The 20,788-nt window shown below is 49.6% G+C and overlaps 1 protein-coding gene across 1 annotated transcript in view; it reads left to right on the forward strand.

Moving 5' to 3' along the window:
• The window catches only part of DNAH9 (dynein axonemal heavy chain 9), a gene marked incomplete at both ends in the record, with an annotated part of 158,001 nt that overhangs the window by 47,871 nt on the left and 89,342 nt on the right, over positions 1-20,788 (forward strand). The window contains 9 exon segments of the mRNA XM_080629257.1: positions 2,612-2,777; positions 3,595-3,697; positions 5,225-5,464; positions 11,458-11,619; positions 11,986-12,182; positions 13,801-13,963; positions 15,743-15,866; positions 17,481-17,623; positions 20,186-20,347. Coding sequence (XP_080485383.1) covers positions 2,612-2,777; positions 3,595-3,697; positions 5,225-5,464; positions 11,458-11,619; positions 11,986-12,182; positions 13,801-13,963; positions 15,743-15,866; positions 17,481-17,623; positions 20,186-20,347 — 1,460 coding nt within the window.

A 20,788-nucleotide genomic window follows, 5' to 3' on the forward strand; every position in this document is an offset into this window, starting at 1 on the left:
GAAGAGTCCATCCCCAGCATCCTTGTAGCCCCCTTCAGACACTGGAAGCTGCTCTGAGGTCTCCACGCAGCCTTCTCTTCTCCAGACTGAACATCCCCAACTTTCTCAGCCTGGCTCCATACGGGAGGTGCTCCAGCCCCTGATCATCCTCGTCCATCCTGATCATGGTTCAAATCATCCTCTTGGCTCCCATGGTGCCAGCATTGCCATCTGTAGAGGGGTTTTAACCAGACACACTCTGCCCAAGCCCGGGGCCAGCTGGGGGCTTTTCTTTGGTGTTTTGTGACTGAATTGCCCTTCGTGTGGCATTTGGTGCAGCCTTAGCCCATTGCCCTAGATGACCTCCAGCCGGCTGCTTTCCCTCTTCATGTCCTCTTGGACCTTTGCTCCTCCATCATCCATAGCCCTGGCTTCTGTCATTCAGCACCTTCTACTCCAGATCTAACTTGAGAAAACTGCCATAGGTGTTGGGTAGTTTTGGTATTGGGTTTTTTCCCCTCTCTTGAACAGGACCCAGCAGGCAAGAGGAGCCACACTCCCTAAGTCACATTTGCAGTGACTCTTTCAGTGCTGATCTGAGTGTGTCAGGTTCTCAGAGGAAGAGACATGGACCCGTTATTAATACTGTGAGATACAGCTTTGAATTAAAATGAAACTTTCCCAAACATGTCACTTGATCCCCAGTAATTGCATTTCAGTGTGATGAATCTTCTGCATACTTGTTTAACCTCAAAAAGGGCTGATTTTCTATGTTAATGAAGGCCTCATTAAATTGAGATTAAATGCTTATTTGAAACACTTAATTTAACTTGCTACCAGAAACCTCAAATATTGTGGGTTTATGGAAGGGGGAGAGAGGCTCCACTGAGGACAGATCCATCATTCTCTTCCTGAGCACAATTCATGCCTTTGTGCAGCAATGCTCCATGACAAGAAATCAGCTCAGTTTTGAGGAGTGGGAAAGACAAGCTGTCTGCAATGCACTGGAGCAGTGAAAAGTGCTGTGGTCTGAACAAAACCCAGCGTAGAATCATTCCTTGACAGATTTTGCCCATGATAAGGGATGCCTTAAGTGTATGTTTTCACAAGGTGATTTGAATAAAGATTCCCAGTCCCATATACATTGCTAGTCTTGCTCCTTCCCGTTCTACTCTACAGTACCTTAATAGAATCATAGAATCCTAGAATCATGGAATGGTTTGGGATGAAGGGACCTTAAAGCTCATCCAGCTCCAACCCCTGCCATGGGCAGGGACACCTTCCACTGGAGCAGCTTGCTCCAAGCCCCTGTGTCCAACCTGGCCTTGAACACTGCCAGGGATGGGGCAGCCACAGCTTCTCTGGGCACCCTGGGCCAGCGCCTCAGCACCATCACAGGGAAGAACTTGTGCCTTATAACCTGAATTCCCCTGTTTCAGTTTGAACCCATCACCCCTTGTCCTGTCACCTAAAACAGTGTAAATGAAATTCTACCTCCATCTCCAGGAGCGCACTGAGCCCCGTGGGGTGAGGATGCTCTCCAAGTGAGCACACAGCAGAAAGCCGATCGTGGGCTCTGGGCAGAGGAGAGCTCTTCTGTTTGCCTTTCCTCTTACTGAGTCAGTAAAGGTTGCTGGAGCTGCATTCAAAGGGATCAATAAGCTCCAAAGCCCCATGAGCAGCGGTGGAGGGTGGTTTTTATCAAATAGCAGCCCAGCTTTATAAATATTCCCCACATTTTATAACTCAGAGCAACACAGAACCTCAGCCTTGTGCTGAAGGGAGTGAAAAGCTTCCAAAGCCTTGAACTTTTCTCTGCATGCTTTTCCTTGCTCAAACGTGACCCTGCTTAAAACTAGGTGGTCATTTGATAACTCCTGTTGGAACTGAGCCTTGTCACATTATCTGGAGGTTTGGGTTGATGCTGGGGATGGGAGCAGGGAACTTGTGGGTATTTGGTACATTTATATAAATAATATTATTTGGCTTGTTCTGAAGATGTGCAGGAATTTACCCCCAAATCCCCTATTGCTTTTGTTTAACAGAGGCAAAAAATGCACTGACAGTCACAAAATCAGCTTTGCTTGTGGGCTCGTGTGCCCAGAGCTCTCCCTGTTCCTCCCCAGTGCCCAGCCACTGCTGCCTGTGTCACTGGGGCAGGCAGCAAAGGATGTTCACTGCTCTGCTGTACAGCTCAGAATAATGCCAGCAAGCAAGATTTATTTAACAAACTTATCCAGAAGGGATTCAAAAAGCTTTATCTTTTATGAAAAGCTTTTGTTTGCTCTGAAGTAGATGTGTTTCGGAGCTGTGTTGTGTTTGGTTTGCTGTATTGTATTTGGGTTGCTCTGTTTGGTTTGAAAGGAGGAATTGAGGGCGCTCTGATTTGGGTCGGGTCAGACTGAAAAGCTGCCCTGGCAGCCCTGTGCAGGGCTCTCAGCTGCTCTATGGCTGCACTTTGGTGACAGCCACCATCCTGCGCTGGTGCTGCGATCACCTCTTCCTCCTCACAGAGCAATACCCAGCCCAGCTGCCAGCTGGAGGGCTGTGAGATGAGCCCTGCCTGTCCTGTGCATGGCTCAGGAGGTACAACACAGCACGGTGCTGAGCTTTGTTCCTCTGCTCCACACAGGGGTGCTTGAGAAGCCTCTGGATAAAAAGGCCGGCAGGAATTACGGCCCTCCAGGCACCAAGAAGCTCGTGTACTTCATCGATGATCTGAACATGCCTGAGGTGGATGCTTACGGGACTGTGCAGCCCCATACACTGATCAGGCAGCACCTGGACTACGGCCACTGGTAGGAAGTTGCTTGGGCTTGGTCATCCAAGAGCTTTTTGTTCATCATCTGTTGGGGACGGGGTTTGAGAGGAAGTCACATCCTGGCTCCCTTTTCCACCCTGTGTTTGCCAAGGCATCCTGCTGGGCTGGAGCTTGCTGGAGGCTCTGGATGAGCACTGCGCACCCTCAGGCTTTCCTCTGTCCCCAGCAAACAAGCCTGGCTTGAGAGGAGCTTTGCTCTGCTCTTGCTGTGGCTTGTGCCTGTGGTCCCAGTGTGCAGCCTGCAAGGGGAGCGCGATGCTCGGCCTCTGTGCGCTGTGATGCTGGGAGCAGAGGAAGGCCATGGACTTGGCCTCAGCTGGATGAACCCTGCTGTGAGCACCTAATACTGCACCTAATTCTGTTTCCAGTCAGGCAGCAGCCACAGCATTTTCTAGGCAGAGGTAATCTGAAGGGAAACCAGTGACAATGTTTTGGAAGGAGGTCAGTGTGTTTTAACCATAGTTGGTAGCGCTGTGTTGGATGGGACTATTCGCAGCTATCCCCATAGGGAACACAGGGCAGTGTCCGGTCTCAGCCACATGCATACCTGAGCTTGGCCAAACTCTTCCCGAGTATGGACACAGTGAAGTAGAGGCAGAAATCCGGGGCTGTGGATGTCGGGGAAGCCAGGCCATGGGCAGACATGCAGGCAAGCCTGTGCCCTGCCTTGGAGAGAAGCACAACTTGACCCCCCTGAAGGCAAGTGGACGTCGGCCCCTCCTTGCCCCAAGGAGAGGCAGTGGCTGTTGCTCACAGGTTGTGGTCACTGAGCTGCTGTTTCCTTCTGCCCAAAGGTACGACAGGACCAAGCTGTCGCTGAAGGAGATCAGGAACGTGCAGTACGTGTCGTGCATGAACCCGACCGCGGGGAGCTTCACCATCAACCCTCGGCTGCAGGTGCATGTCTCAGGGCTTGTTGTGGGGTGGGTTATTTAAGCATGAGGCTGGAGGAAAGTCAGCACATCACTGAATGGTTTCTGTTGGAAAGGACCTCAAGGTCATCCAGTTCGAACCCCCTGCCATGGGCAGGAATGCCTCACATTAGACCATGTGGCTCAAGGCTCTGTCCTACCTGGTATCCTGCATATCCTGCTGTCATTTGATGAGCAGAAATAGCATGAATCTCTGCAGTGACTGTAATTCCTAATGGTGAAGCAGCAGACCTTTTCCCTACTTTGTTTTTCCTCACGTTCTCCTGCTCACTCAGTGGAAGAAGCCACAAGTTGCTGGTCAGCTTAACACCTACTTTCAGGACAGTCTCTGGTTCATACAGGCCTTCATTTAGCTAACATTTACCCCTGGAACATAGTGCACTGAAGCCCTTTGATTTCTGCCATTTCCCGATGGAGCTGGCAGTCTGTTCTCATTAGAAAGAGGCAGTGGTGGTGAAACTCAAAGAAAACCCCCCAAAACCAACCCAAAACAGTGCAAATGCTGACAGTAATAGAAGTATAGATTTGCTAAGAGATCTTCACCCTCAGGCCTTGATTTTGGGGAGCTGTGAGCCTCAACCTGGGTCATTAGAGCTGGTTTACTGTGTTACTCACCCATCCTCCAGCCATGAGACAGAGCCTGGTTAGAGATAACCTGGCTGTTCCCTGTGCCCCCACATCAAAGCCACTGAGCAGGACCTGTTGGCATCCAGGGGGACAATCAGCAGCAGAGGGGCAGTGCCCTTCCCAGCAGCATGGCAGATGTTTGCTGTGCTGTAGGATGCGGCTTGGCACTAGGCAGTAACGAGGAACACCCTGAGACATGGGTGCCCATGGAAGAGCAGCTGTAACTCAGTGGGGCTGCAGGGACAGATCCTGCTCATGGCACTGTGACTGCTGGGGAGCCTGGATCCTGATCCTCATGGACAAACCTCCTCACCAGATGGAGCCCAGGCCCTGACTCCTCTTTAGCAAGCTGTGGTGTTAAAATGAAGCATCCTCTGGCTGTGTGTGGGAATCTTCTCTGTCTGCCAGTTCCAAATCAATAAAGGGGTCTTGTGGGAGGTGGCACCTTCAAGGGGCTGTTTCTAACAGAGACAGTGACTGGTTCTCATCAGAGGTCAGTAGGACCTGCAGAGCTCCTCAGTGGGCTGAATTTCCAGCAGAGCAGCTGTGAAATGCTGTTGCAAATCCCTTGGGGTTTTTGTGCTTTTGAATCCCTGCATCATTCCCAAGCAAAGGATGTCCCTTGCCAACTGTCCTCTGCTGGACAATTGGAAGAGGGAAATAGGTGTACTGCAAGCTATAGAACCATAGAGCATCCCAGGCTTGGAGATGACCTCAAAAAATCACCTAGTCCAACCTTGCATGGGGAAGGGATCCCAGATGACATCATCTAGCGCTGTGTCCAAGCACATGAAGCCCCCAAGGGTGTTCTGCTTGAGAGGTGATTGTCCACCCTGCTGACCTTCCCATGTCTTCTCTTCCTCAGCGTCACTTCTGTGTCTTCGCGCTCTCCCTCCCTGGCCAGGAGGCCTTGTCCAGGATCTACAGCACCATTTTGATGCAGCACCTGACGAGTGGCGGCTTCCCAGGGGCTGTGCAGAAGTCAGCTCAGCAGCTGCTTACCCTCGCTCTGCGACTGCATCAGAAAGTAGCTGCCACTTTCCTGCCAACAGCCATCAAGTTCCACTATGTTTTCAACCTGCGAGACTTCTCCAATATCTTCCAGGTAAGTGCAGCTGCTGTCCTGTAGCTTGGAGCTGGTCCCAGTGTTGTGGAAGACCTGTGTTGCTCTGGCCCAGCTAGCCTGGGTGAGCAAACACAGTGACATAGCATGCGTGTCCCCTCTAGTAAAGGGGGTGACCTTGGGCCGTTCACTTGGATTCTTCATTAGGGACTGTAGTGATAGCACAAGGGGTGATGGATTCAAACTGAAACAGGGGAAGTTTAGGTTCTTTACTGTGAGGGTGGTGAGGCACTGGAATGGGTTGCCCAAAGAAGTTGTGAATGCTTCATCCCTTGTGAACATCCTGGCAGTGTTCAAGGCCAGGTTGGATGGAGGTGGGTGGCATGGTTTAGTGTGAAGTGTCCCTGCCCGTGGCAGGGGGTTGGAACTGGATGAGCTTTAAGGTCCTTTCCAAACCAAACCATTCTGTGATTCTATGATTCCCTAATTCCTGATTGGCTTTGGACAGATTCCAGAGCATTGGTTTTGAGGAGCATCAGTTAGAAACTTACTGACTTTCCAGCCTCCTACGGTCAATGAGGAGGGACGACGATGACTGGTTCCAGAAAGAGGTGCAGGTTTGGGGTGGGTTGGAATGTTCTCTGCCTGTAGGAGCTTTGGCCTCCTAACTTATGAGGTGACTGTTGGTGGGGTGGTGGAACTGGGCTTGTCTTTTTATGCCTTAGTTCCACCTTTGGGAATGTGGAGATGAATGGCAAGCTCCACCACAGGGAAATCATCTTACTGCATTGAAGGAGGTGGTGGATACTTTGTGGGCTGCTGGCCCTGAAGATAGGAAAGCAGTAAGTAGTTCAACTGCTCTGCTTAGAGCCAGGACAGCTTGTTGGTCTACGCTGGCGCATCCTCTTCGCTTCTTGATGGTCAGGTACCCCATATGTGCATGAAGGATGCCATTTAAAGAGTTAATAAAGAAATCCAAACCAGCTTTGACTTAACTGCTGAAACTGAATCACCACTGGAGCCAGTTCTATACCAAAGGGAAGTAACTCAGCTTTAGCAAAGATTCAACAGTGGAGATGATGCTTTTTCCCTGAAGTCTCAGGTTTGAAGCAGGATGTGTTAACTGCTCAAAGAGCACTTGAGTTTAAGGCTGATTAAGAAAGTTGGAGAAAGATCTGAGCAGCCAAATTGAGAGGTTTGAAGCATCAGACCCTGTTGTAAAACCCCAGGTTGTAGTTTGTTGCTGTCCTGGTTAATGTCTGTTTTACAAAGTAGGTGCTGAAAGTTCAGTGCCTTGTGGTCTGCTCCATCAGACAGGAGCTGTAATAATGACAGGCAATGGGAAATCCAAGAACAGGCTGCTGCAGAAGTTAATAACTCCATTGTGTCAAGAAGGAATCAGACCTGTCACTTGTGCTCAGCTAAACATGAGCAGCCTTTGACGGTAGATGCGGGTCATGTTAAACCCTGGCTTTAGTTCATCTGTGCTTTGAAAGGCAGAGATTGAGAAAAGCAGCATTTCAATGGGAAGCTTTAATTTTAGCTGTGCTCTGCTTGGAAGGTGCTGAGGGTGTGGGGTATTAGGAAATGTCCTGCTGGATGCTGGGCCGCAGGGTAGGGGCAGTGCCAGGAGCTCAGGTGCCTTTTTGGTGATCACATTTTTGGAGCCTGGCTCCTGGGTCTCACCATGTTTATTGAAGCCACAGTTCAGCTTTTCTTGAAATCCTTCCTTATCTGTCATTATTCGTTCTTGGTTATTTCCTTACCTTAAATATTCTTGGGGGTTTTGGGGTCTCTGGATTTCCTGTTTCACTCTGCTGGAGCAGAGCTGAGGGCTCCAGTGGTGTACAAAGGCATGGGCATCTTCCTTATGTATCTGCTCCATTTTGGTGTCTTGTCCCAACTGCTTGAGCTGCTTTGGAGGCTCCCTTGGCTGTAGTCGGTGTCTCCTGAGATGAACCATGTAGTCGTGTTGACTTGGTAGAACTGTGAGAAATTCCATGTATTCTTGCACAGCAATGATCTCTATCCACCATTCTCACTTGGGTTTTGTCTCTGGACTTCACCTTCAGCAGGATGCTGAAGTCCACGAAATGCCTCAGCGTTGTCCTCGGTGGTGCCACCTCTTCTCTGGCATCCGCTGGCCGAGGGCCATAGGATGGAGCTTCAGTTCAGGACCTCACATAGACATAAACTGATCTCTCCTGTTTGGCAGCAGGGGAATATGTCCTTGAACCACTGTGGGGGAATGGCTCCCCAAAGGGCAACATGAGGCTCCAGGGAGGTTGGGACTGGCAGAAGGGCTGTGGGTGAAGAAGGGGAACCAAGGGAAGAAGGAAGCCAGCAGTGTGCATGGTTTCTGTGGTGAACACACAAACACATGCAGGTCACTGCTGACCTGAAACCCAGATGGGTCTGGATTGAGGGATGCTTCTTCCTGCTAACAAGGAGCCTCAGAATCTGTGATCATCTTAAACTCCTGAGCTCAAGGGCTGGTTTTGAACCCTTACAGCAAGCTCAGCAAGAACTGGCTGTAATAAACCAGCTCACATTTGGTGTCACATCCTACAGGAAATGTTTAGGTGAGGAGAAGCTGGAAACCACAGTCCAGGAGGGTGGACAAGGAGGCGCTGGAGTAGGATTAGGCAAGATCTGCAGGAATGGCAGCCCTGGTGCCTTGTCCTTGCACTGTATCACTCGCTATTACTGATGTTGCTGGGACAAGGTCACCCATCAGTCCTAAGAACCCCTTGGGCTCATCAGAAGGTGGTACCCATTACTTTCCCTGTGGAGCAGGTCCCATTTGCAGTTGTCCCACACAACTTTACCTTGCACTTCCATGGCATCTTTTCATGCCTCTGGGTCCCACCACGCACTGCAGAGTTAAATCAATTGCTACGCTCCAGGCAATTTCCTCTTGATTAAAGAAGACAGGTCTGTGCAGTGACAGAGATGGGGATTATGCTTTTAGAAACACATCCCCTGCTGGCTCACACTAGAGAAAGCCCTGATGCTGTCTTTCTTTCCATCTGAAAGGGTTACCATAGTATTATGCTCTAAATTATATCTGTCATCTCTGTAAAATAATGATCACAGGCTCAGCAGGGCTGTATTTTGCTTTTTATTCCCATTTCTAACAAATTTTTCAAGCAGCATGTCACATTAAGATCTGTGGCAGCTGAGGAAGAACAGCCTCTATCTCCTCCTGACAGCAAGATGATAGCAGTGGCCCCAGCGTGCCTGGCCCCAGCTGAGCTTTGCCTCTGTGCAGGCTTTGGTGGCCGGCAGACTTCACACTCCTTTGCACAGAGGGGTTTCATATCTACCTGTGATTGAACTCGCTAAAGACCCCTGCAAGCTTCAGGCTGGCAAATGCCAAAGGAACCCAGTGTGTTACCTGCTGCCGTGGGACAGGAGCAGGGACAGAAATGGCTGCAAGACTGGCACAGGGTCAGCAGCACCTTCAGTTTGTGCCTTGCTCTGTGCAGTTGTTTGGCAGGACTTAGCCTAGGGCTTGGTTCTGGTCACCTGAGCAGTCTGGTTTCAGAGCTTCCCCCTCCTCCTGTCTTAGTGTCTCTGTTATTTCTCTTCGTAACAGAGATCACTGGCCCAGGGTGCCCAGAGAAGCTGTGGCTGCCCCATCCCTGGCAGTGTTCAAGGCCAGGTTGGACACAGGGGCTTGGAGCAAGCTGCTCCAGTGGAAGGGTTGGAAGTGGATGAGTTTTAAGGTCCCTTCCAACCCAAACCAGTCTGGGATTCTATGATGCAGATGCTGGTGGCTGCTTATGGGCTGCTCTGTCACGTGCCAAAGGGGTGGTTGGAGGCCCTTATCTTGCTATAAGGTCTTTGAACAGGACTCTGGGTCCATGGCCCACACATTGTTGATTGTAATGTTGGGGTTTATTATATATATTTCAATACTATTTTATATCATGATGTTTTCATGTCACCACTGTCCTTAAAGTGCTGAGGATGCTCCAGGAGCCCCAAGAGTAACATCCAATGACTTTTGAAGGTCCCTTCCAAGCCAAACCATTCTATGATTCTGTGCTCAGAAAGGAGGAGTGCAGGATGCTCAGTCCAACCGCACAGGACAGCTGGAAAGGGGGCACTGCACACATGGTATTTACACTGCAAAGAAAAGGAAAAAAGTAATTTCTTTTTCTTGCCTTTTAATGCATTGGAGGCTTTGTCCTGGCACCTGATGGCCCTGGGTGGGAGCAGGGTAAGGCCCCTCGTTGTTTGCTCCCAGGTGGCAGAGGAAGCTTCATGTGCCAGATTGCTCACAGCAGCACTAGCAGGAAGGCAGCCCGCTGCAGGGTGCCTTGTGGTGGCACCTTTGCAAGCCTGGTGTCTGGAACTCACACTCTAATGCTTCAGTCCTTGATGACAGGACCTGTGGTACAGTTCAGCAGGCTTTGCCACAACGGTTTCAGTGTCCCTGGTGCATTTCATGTACTTATTTATTCATTTTAAACACATTCAACTTCCCTTTACCCATCGGTTTTGGTGTGTTCTAGGTAGTGGTATGCAAAGTCTTTGACTTCCCATGATTGTCCTGTATGTGCAGAGGCTTCTTTCTGAGGGCCATGGAGATGTTGCAAGGGCTGGAGCAGCTCTGCTCTGGAGCCAGGCTGAGAGAGCTGGGCTGGGTCAGCCTGGAGAAGAGAAGGCTCCTGAAGGGGAGACCTGAGAGCAGCTCCAGTGCCTAAAGGGGCTACAGGAAACGTGGAGAGGGGCACCCTCTGGATCCTCTACAGCAGCTCCTTGTCTGTCTTGTGCTGAGGAGCCCAGAATTGAACACAGTAAAATGTGAAATCAATTTGAGCCATGGTATCTGACATCAGTTTCTCGGAAAGCTTGTGGCTTCCTAACCAGCTTCTGGCCTTTCGAGCAAAGAGGAGAAGCTGAAAGATGTGGCTGAATATAACCATGTATTTCATCCATCACTCGTGCATCCCTGCTGCAGACACTATGGCAACTGCCATCGGTGACAGGCAGAGTATCCCCATCGCTCTTTGGAGCTGCTGCTGGTTGTGCTCATGGAAGAGCCTGGCACGTCTGCTGAGAAGAGTGAGAAGGGCTGGGTTTGCAATGTGACGAAAGGGGAGATGTTTAGGTGTTAAGTTAATAAAGTGATTGCGGATGTGTGAAGTGTGGGCTCTCCTCTCTCTGAGGAAGCTTTACAGATGCTTGCATCAAGAACACAACCACTTGTGTGGTGTGGGGTAACTGTAGAGTGACCGAATGCTGCTTGTTTTAACATCAGTTGAGAACCTGATGGGTGTCACCTCTCGCTCTTTGAGCTGACACCTCTTCTCACGCAGTTTTCCTTCCTAGAATAAAGAAAAGAATGATTTGGAAGCTGTAATTACAAACGCAAACCCGAAACAATCCAAAATAGTCCAGGAGCTGGGAGGCGCTGCTTCCCGTGGCTTTTAATCCGTGGTGTATTTTATGTAGGAGTGATGAGATGTTAGGAGTAAAAGCTGTCTATTTAATTCATGCCATCAAAAACCCCATGTGCTGTTTATTAGGTTTAGTTATAGGCAACACCTTTTTAGGATATAATTCTTTAATGCATTTTAGTAGAGCTCGTGGTAAACACACTGGGATAAGCAGACAGCAACGAATATTTCCTGCAGGCAGAATGCACCTAATTAAAATGAATGGATTTAGAATAAAAAAGAAATACATAAAAAGCATCACCACTACCATTACCAGACCATCTTTCTTCTTGACAAGGCACCCACAGCATGGTGTTGGGATGCAAAAAGCCACATACTGGGGCACTGCTCTTTGCTGCTGAGATCAGGACCACCAGCCCAGGCAGGCTGCCCTGGGGATGCTGTCTGGGGTCTCAAAATGAGTATAATGAAGAGGAACTGCTTTGGGACATTGGGGATAGCAAAGGGCATGTTCTCCAGGGGCTTATTCGGAAGCTCACTTGCAAGTTGCTGTAACAACTCAGCCTATCTAGTGTGATAACCTGGATGCTGGGGGTGAGGTTTGCTGAGTGTCTTTGCTCTTCACAGGGCCTTCTGTTCTCTACCCCTGAATGTCTGAAGCAACCCCAAGACCTAGTGAAACTCTACCTGCATGAGTCAAACCGGGTGTACCGGGATAAGATGGTTGAAGAAAAGGATTATGGTACCTTTGATAAAATCCAGCTGGAGATGGTGAAGAAATTCTATGATGTAAGTGTTGAGGTGCTTACACGAAAAATGTTTCTTGGGAAAGCCAAGTTTGACCCAAGGTCTGCCCATCATCCATTTGCTCAGAGGGCAGTGTTCTTATAGGAGCCCAGGAGCAAAATCTCTGGCATCTATGTCCTGAGCTGCAATGTTGTGATATGAGTAAAGGATGCACTCCGTAAGGGCACTGGGGAGAGGAGAGTTGGGCTCTGTGAATGAATTAAATTCCTTTATTCAAGTGCTTTGAGTCTTGTGTGGCAAAAGCAGGAGAAGGGTTGGATCCCTCATCTTGGTAGGAGCAAAGTGAGATGCAGGCACAAATCCCTAATGCTTTCCCTATTTCCAATATATATATTATTTCTTTTACAGGAAATGGAGGAAACTTTAGAGCAGACCAAGAGAATGAATGTTTACTGCCATTTTGCTAAAGGGATCGGTGAACCCTGCTATAGGCCAGTTCCAACCTGGGAGGAGTTGAACCAGATCCTTGTGGAAGCCTTGGACAACTACAATGAAGTCAATCCTGCCATGAACTTGGTACTTTTTGAGGATGCCATGTGCCATGTGTAAGGGGATTTTCTGGCTTTCTAATCTCATCTCAGCATTTATCTGTGTAGCTTGCTTCCGTGGAGTTTCCTGGAGGATGTAGGTATCAGTAATGGGTCTGTCTCATGAGACCCCCCCTGCAGTCCTGATCCAGCTCTGGGGCAACCACACAAGAGGGATGTGGAGCTGTTGGAGCAAGTCCAGAGGAGGCCACGGAGATGCTGCGAGGGCTGGAGCAGCTCTGCTCTGGAGCCAGGCTGAGAGAGCTGGGCTGGGGCAGCCTGGAGAAGAGAAGGCTCCTGAAGGGGAGACCTGAGAGCAGCTCCAGTGCCTAAAGGGGCTGCAGGAAACCTGGAGAGGGGCTTGGGACAAGGGCCTGTAGGGACAGGCCAAGGGGAATGGCTTGAACCTGCCAGAGGGGAGACTGAGATGAGCTCTTAGGCAGAAGCTCTTCCCTGTGAGGGTGCTGAGGCGCTGGCACAGGGTGCCCAGAGAAGCTGTGGCTGCCCCATCGCTGGCAGTGTTCAAGGCCAGGTTGGACACAGGGGCTTGGAGCAAGCTGCTCCAGTGGAAGGGGTCCCTGCCTGTGGCAGGGGTTGGAGCTGGATGAGCTTTAAGGTCCCTTCAACCCAAACCATTCCATGATTCACAAAGCACACAGCCCTGGGAGCACATCACAGGCATAGACCATGCTGTCACCTTTGGGAAGAGCTAGCTGAGAGAACTGAAAGCAGGAATTCTAAAGCTTTCCACACAAACCGGAATGCTTTTCTGGGTATAATTTCACTGTCAGTGGGAGTCTGCACATAGGTCAGGAAACACTTGAGCTGTAATAAAGCAGTACAATATTTCTCACAGTCTAATGTGAAAAATTAATTAGATTAGGCTAGAAAAATACTCGGTTGAGTGAGCTGGATAAAGGCAGCACTGTGAGGAATGGTGCTGGGATGTCAGGCAGAGCACAGTGAGGTTTTCACAGATAGGATCCTCCAACCTCTCCTCACCTGGGGTTGTAACACGTGGGGATGTCAGCGTTTTCGTAAGGAGAATAAATGGGAGGCAGACAGAGCTTACCACAGGAACAGACCTGGAAAATAATAGCAAGTTCATTTGAAGAGTGAGAACATAGTAGTGTTGATTTGGATGAATAAGAAACATGGACTATGTTTTCCAGACAGGCTTTCTGCCTTCTAGACATATATGAACATGCTTTAAAGCACAGCAGAACATGAACCTGAACATGAACCCCAGTTGCTTGGTGAAGAGAAACCTTTACTGGGGAGGTGCACTAGAGCTTTGAGTTTTGTCCCCAGTTTTTGCATGTCTCCCTAATGTGTTTTTCCCTGCAAACGTGTCCAGGCCTCCACCTTAAAATAACTCTGTCCAGCAGGACTTGGCAGGTGGACAAAAATAATTGGACAGAGTCTGAATTGTCACCGAACTGTTTTTTATCAGCCCTGTCCTTTGCACAGGTCTCAGCAGAGATGGGGATTGATTGCTGCCACATCGCTCAGATTGACATTTTTCATCCCATTCAGAATACAATTTCTGAGTGAATAAAATATGTATTGAAAAGCAGTGGGCAGAGGAAAAGGAAAATGCTGTGATTAATGAGAGGTTTTGGATGCTTCAATCTAGCTGCCGCATCAACCGTATCCTGGAGTCCCCCAGAGGAAATGCTCTGCTGGTCGGGGTGGGTGGAAGTGGCAAGCAGAGCCTGACCAGGCTGGCAGCCTTCATTAGCTCCCTGGAGGTTTTCCAGATCACCCTGAGGAAAGGCTATGGCATCCCTGAGCTGAAGGTAGGTGACTTTTAAGGCTGGGGTGATGGGGAATGAAATCCAAAGCAGAACTGGCTCTGAAAGCTTTGCCCTGTTGCATATTGGAGCGACACTGATGCTAAAAAGCTCCAGGCATGATATAGGACTGTGGAGAGGAGCAATGCTTCTCAAAATACCTTGCTGAAGTGTGTCTGCATAGAGCAGACAGACCCATTGTCCCCTGCCGGTTCTCTGAGCTGGCCAGGCCTGAGGCCATCCCAGCCCAAGGCTTAGTGTCGGCACTGGGCTGTGCTAAGGAACCCTCATTATTCCCTAGAAAAACCTTGGTTTCTAGGTTTAAGAGAAATGAAACCAAGATGTGGTAATGAGGTACCTGTCGTGGGGTTATACCAAGGTGGAGAAGGAGCAGTAGAGAGTAGGAGGAGAGTTTCCCAATCGTGTCTAGTTCTTCCTGTGGTATTTTGTGTCAGAGAGGGGCTGAGTGGTGGATGAGTCACTCCAGACAACTTGTGCCTCTGCCTGGCAGTTATAAATTAGCATTTTAAAATCTCACTGAAATGGTTTAAAACCATTGTAGCTGCTGGCAAAACGGTTCTCATCTAAAATGTCATAACCACACTCACAGAAACTTCACGCCATTCTGCCTGTGAGATGTGATGGCCAATGAACCCCGGGCTCCTTCCCCAGCAGTGGCACCACCTGATGACCTGTACGTGTGTATAAGTTGTTTTCACCATGTCACACAAGCCTGTCCCACCATCCATTGCCTGTTTTCAACTCTCCTTTTGTGGTTTTAAGCCCCACTCGTGGGATTTTCTAGCTCCTACCTGCCTCTTTCTTGAGGAAGCCTGTGCTCCCAGCCAGGAGCATAGCTCCATAATAGATAATAAATTAATACACTTGTTTGCAAAGCATCTCTGCTTCTCTGTCTGTGGAGGTGGAAGATAATTCACTGTTCCCTTCACTCAGTGAGGAAAATAACAAATGCTTTAGTAGAAGCTTTGCATGTGCTGAATTTATGAGAGAGTTGTTGAAACAATGGCTAGTGTGTTCTTTCAGGGGCCCCTGCACGTCTTGGATCCTGCTTGGAGGGACAGGAGTTTGAGCAGGATGATGGTGGTTTTCCCATCTCAAAAACAACGTGTATTTCAAAGAGATGGTGTCCTTCATTAGGAGGACACTGTCCCCTTTGAAAAGAAACAGCTTTTCCATGCGAGCAGGTCTCTCAGCATCACTGCTCACTGAAGGGTGAGTCCCTGCTTGGACTTTGGAAGAGAGGAAGAAATATCCAACTGCAGAAATGAAGGGAATATCAAGGACCAACATTTCCCATCACTGCAGTCTCTCCCAGTCCCTGTGGTGCTTTAGCCTCCCTCTGTATGAGATCTACTGCACCCATAGCCTGGAGCAGGGTCAGCCTTTATGAACTCCCCTTGCAGACCCCAGGCTGATGTCTTCAGTCACATCCATTGACCTCTGAGTGTTCCAGCCACAGGAATTTCCTTTGGTGGTACTGGCCCAGGCTTGCTTCTGATTTTTGTGTTACACAGACTTGGGCATGATGTCAGGTCTTCCTTGGTAATGTCTTACAATGATGATAGCAATAGTCTCCCCCATATAACCTGAAAACCTCAGCATGAAGATGGAAAGTGGCCAAAGGGCTGGTTCGTGCTGATGAATTGTAGTTGCTTTGGCCTTGGTTAATGGGAAGATCCTGAAATGTTCTGCTTGTAGGTGTAGTACCCAGCCCATGCTCTGCAGAATGTAGGTGCAGCCCCTAAACCTCTTTTCAACCTCCAGGCAGACCTGGCAAACCAATACCTGAAAGCTGGTGTGAAGAACATGGGCACCGTGTTCCTCATGACTGATGCGCAAGTGGCGGATGAGCAGTTCTTGGTGCTGGTGAATGACTTCTTAGCATCAGGTATGTCTCTTGCTGCTTTCGTTTCCCCTCTCCCCCTTTTCAATCTCGTTTTGCTCATGGTAGCATCTGTAGTTGTAGGGTATGCAGAAGGGCAATCTATGAAGTAAGCTAGAATATAGATGGGTTAAGCTCTAGAGTAAAGGCAGTGCCAAGGTTTCTTTGGTGAGGAGGCACTCCATCATCTGGTAGACCTTTTTCTTCTTCTGATGTCCTGTACCCAGTTTTTCCATACTTCATGGTATGCTCCGTATGGTTATGTGTCATGTCTGTTGTGATATTGCAGCTGAGAAAGGAGCTAAAGGACTGTATTGACGGATGAGGAGTTTGCCCTAAGGATCCCATGCATCCTCACTCTAGTTACCTAATAAAATAAGCTTGTTCCTGGCTAGAATATTTGATTGGAGTACCTGTGGTTATTGGTGCCTTATTTATGAGTTGGGAGTGGGAAGATGCCAGCTGGTTCAGGTGACCTCCATGGATGGTGAGGGGTGGAGAGTTGACAGCACAGTGGAGTGATAGCTTGTGAGTAACTCCAGAGTTGACATATGTGGCTATAAATTGGCCATCTGGTATCAGCAGCAAACAAGCTCTGCCTGTGATGGTTTTGTAACCAGGAGTAAGAACAGGGGTTGTTGTGGAGGGGGGTGAGTAGCTCCCACCACCTCTTGTGTGTGGTGTAGGTGACGCAAGCATCTCATGACTCGGGTGAAGCTCTTTGGTGTCCTGCAGCAAGGGGCAGGGAGAGCAGCCTGGCTTTGGGATGTCCAGGTTGTTTTATGGTGGCTTTGACGGGTGTTCTGTGTGACTGTGGTTGCTATGTGGGGGTCTAGGGCAGGGCAGAGCCCTCACTCAAGGTCCAGGGAGGAAGAGACCCTGAAGGGACTGTGACTTCCCAGGATGTGAGCTCCTGCTGCCCAGGGGGTGCTCCGGATGGCCCTGGCTGCTCTTGGCTATCTGCATGCTTGTTTCACTTCTTATCATCACCTAAGCAGCTAGAGCAAACTATCCATTTTAGTCTGTGTAATCCATGAGCAGATTTCTCATGAGTGCATTACCTAAGTGATTAGTGTTCACATTGGCACTATCTTGCTCAATAACGATGGTTTCAATCAGATCAGAAGCCAGAAAGGAAGTGAGTAGGTGATAAATTAAGGTCCCACTATAAAAACCCTGGTTTGGTACATTTTTGGCAATCAGAACTTTTAACTTCTAATAGTTTTCCAAAGATTTGAAGATGTTTTGGTGATCTGGGAGTAATTTGACACTGCTAGACATGGTGTTGAACAACTGCAGGAACTGGCTGTGTAACACATTCATTTCCCAAACTAAAATGATTTCATGATCACGTATGGCCTGGTCGAGTTGGATTATAATGGTTTTGTATTCTAATTAGCACTGTAGGTCTGAAAAAAAAAAGTGGACTTTGCATTCTTTGACTCTGTTCTACATCTTTTTACCTTGTGCTTTCATAAGGAAGTTTGCTCTCACAAGTGTTTCTTCATCAGCAAAATCACCTGTGCCACCTTGCTGCTGGGTGCAATGAGCTGCTTCCCTGTGCTCTGAGACCACAGCAAAACCCAGAGCAGAAAACCAACACGACTCTTCTTTTCCTAGGTGAAATCCCCGATCTCTTTCCTGATGATGAAGTTGAAAACATCATCAACAGTGTGAGGAATGAAGTCAAAGGCCGGGGGCTGGTGGACTCCAAGGAGGCTTGCTGGAAGTTCTTCATAGAGCGCGTTCGCCGACAGTTGAAGGTGAGATGTTTGGAGGGAGTCTGTGTCCTCACCATCGAGCTTGCTGCAGGGACACAGCATGGGGACCCTTTGGATTGCTTGTGGGGAGGTCAGACTGCAGCCTGAAAGGCTTTTCTGCCTGGTCATGAACTGAGCTGAGGTTCTTGCCCCATGTATAGGAAATGCTGGGTGTTGCCATCACCTGTTGGGCTTTAGAAAGTGATGGGAGTTGAAAAGCTGAGCAGGACCAGCCTTCCCATCTTCAGAGCCATGCGCAGGGATTCAGCAGGGGTACATCAGGACTGGGTCTTGCTGCTTGGAAAAGCTGCACTGAGGGTCTTCATGTTGTTGATGATTCCCAACCAGGGCACTGAGTGGGACACAGCATGCTTACAGGATCTCTTCCACTCCAGCCCTGTAGAAAGGCCTTGTAAATATGTCCTAAGATCCCAAAACAGTTTCAGGACTTCCCAGGTATGTCCGGCACGTGGAGAAAGTACAGTGCAAGAGGGAGTTAGACTGTTCCAAAGGTATTTACCCATCTGCAGGACTGCACAGCACTGTGATCCCAGAGCAGGGAGGTAGTGACTAGGCAGTGAGTGAAGACTTGACTTTTGCTTAATGCAAGCATATCCTCCTCCTTACTCACTGCTTGATTGGTGTTGGTGAGACATGTTCACAGAGGTAGGGTGTTCTGTTCCCTTTTTGGTGTAGGTGGGTACACATTTAGGATGGGGAAGAGCTGGAGAGTTGATTTGTGAGGGAAAATTTGATGACCATACACAATATAGAGGCCCAAGGAGATGGAATCCTGGCCTTCTCTCTCTCTCTCAGCATAGAGGGGAATTTCTGATGAGCACTGATGCTGTTTTGTAGCTCTTATAGCACCTTGGTTGTCCTCTGCCTGGTTATATTCCTGTTCACTACTGAGGTACACTGGAAGGGCAGTGTGAATGTGATTTACTTGAGGCTGAGCCCTTTTCCTTGTCTGCCCTTCTCCCAAGCAGTGTGTTAGAGCAGATGGATGGGGTCAGCTGGGAAGTGCTGTTTATTCTCCCCAGCACTGTGTGATGGCATCATGCTCCCTGCAGAAGGCTGATCAAGCCCTTGCTGCCCAGGGCATGGTGGGCTTTTGAGAGCAGCATGGCCCAACAGAGCATGAGCACCAACACACTGGCCTCAGGGTCTTGAGAGAGAGCAGGGTAGGTGCAGAAGAGGGCTTCTGTACCCAGAGAGCTTCCTGAAAGAGGAACATAGAGGTGCCTGAGGCTTGTGCTTGAAGGTGTAGAAAGAATTCCAATGTGTCTGTCCCTTGTGTGTTGAGCAAGCAGTGGCCATGTCAGAGGAGCAGTAGCTTTGAGTTCAGCTCTCTCTTCTGAAAAACAAACACAGTTTTTGTTACAGGCTGGCTTTGGCAGCCTCTAAAGACCAGATCTTGGCCCATGGTGGAGATGGTGACACCTTATGGAGATGTCTGGGCTGAGAGCAGCCTGCCCCATGGCACTTGCAAGGCTGTGCGCTTACCAGCCAGGACTAACAAGTGGAAGAGGGATGATGCATTGAGTGAGATGCGCTGCTTCCACACTGGCCCTTGTTCAGATATTGCTGCTTCACTGCACGGTGGTAACTTGTGTTCTTCTTTGTGCCAGATTAGCGGAGCTTGTAAATCCAAACTGTGACCAATGGTGGTGGCAGGTTTTGGTGCTTGGGCCTTATTTTGCTGTTAAAGCTGGTGAAGGGACAGTGAAGAGGAAAAGTTCTTTGCCTTGGTCTGACTTCACACGCTGATGGGGAATTTCCTTCTGGAAAAGGGAGAGCTCGTGCATCCATGAGAGGAGCTGAGCAGGCTGGCTATGGGGGGCACGAGGCTGCCAGCCTGCAGGGCAAGGCAGGAGGGTAAGGGAAGAGCCCTGAAGACTGGGGGAAGGAGAAATGGTGCACGAGGATGCTGAGCAGGGGAGTAAGAGCCCCTTGACCAGAGATTCCCCACAGACCCCCCAACACTGCACCGTTTGCTGCGACTCGGACTGAAATGAAAGCTTGAAAGGCAAAGGACTTGCTGTGCAAAACTGCACCGAGCAGGGAGAGCACATTCACAAATGGGTTTATTCCTGTGCTGCTTTGCTTTGAGATTGCTCTATTTAAAAACAAAACCTTCTCATTCTGCTCAAAGCAGGTTTTGAGTTTGAGCCACCTCAATGCTGGCCTTTGGGGAACAAAGCCAGGAGAGTTTAGATCCATGCACTTTAATTTCTGGTTGCACCACTTGAATCTGGACGCCAGTTCCTTGCTGCGTGCAGCTTTGTCTCACTGCTAAAGCAGGGAACTGGGGTTATATTAAACCCCATCTGCAGCCTTGAAAGCTTGCCCATAGCAATGCTCAGCATTTAATTGGGTTCGTTGCAGAGGAAAAACGTGTTTGCTGCTGGATTATGCCTTTCGCAGGCCAGGCTTGCTGGTGTGAAGTGCAAGGACTTGAGGTTGCTGGTGGTGGGGAAGTGGCTGGTAGAGCCCAGGCTGGGCTGGAGGCTGGTGCCTGCTCCCAGCCGCGTCTTCTCCCCTTCTCCTCCCTTGCCTCCGCAGGTCGCGCTGTGCTTCTCCCCCGTCGGCAGCAGGCTCCGTGTCCGCAGCAGGAGGTTCCCGGCCATCGTCAGCTGTGTGGCCATAGACTGGTTCCAGGAGTGGCCACGGGAGGCCCTCGAGTCCGTCAGCCTCCGCTTCCTGCGCGAGACAGAGGCCGTGGAGGTGAGCTCCTCACCCGCCATCATCCGAGCTGCGCCTGGGCTTGGGTTCCTCGGCGAGGTTCCTGTGCTGGCCACCCATGGGTGCACGGTGCTGGCAGCAGCTGCGTGTGGTTTTGTCCCTCTCTTCATGCGAGCAGTGCCTCACACTGTGAGGAGAGCGTTGCAGAGTCATAGACTCATGGAATAGTTTGGGTTGAAATGGTTTGCTCGCCTTTATTGCCCTCCAACACTTACCCAGGACATCTGGGTGACTGTTCAGTGAGGAACTGCTGGTGCTGCTGTTCACCTTCATTGAACCATGCTTCGAATATGGTCCGTATTTCATACAACCACCTAACAGGAGGATGGAGCCAGGAGGGGCTGGGCTCTGCTCCCAAGGAACAAGGGATGGGACAAGAGGAACCGGCCTCAAGCTGCACCAGGGCAGGTTTAGATGGAGCTG

The sequence above is a fragment of the Psittacula echo genome (assembly GCF_963264785.1).
Source record: "Psittacula echo genome assembly, chromosome: 14".
NCBI classification, from domain to species: domain Eukaryota; kingdom Metazoa; phylum Chordata; class Aves; order Psittaciformes; family Psittacidae; genus Psittacula; species Psittacula echo.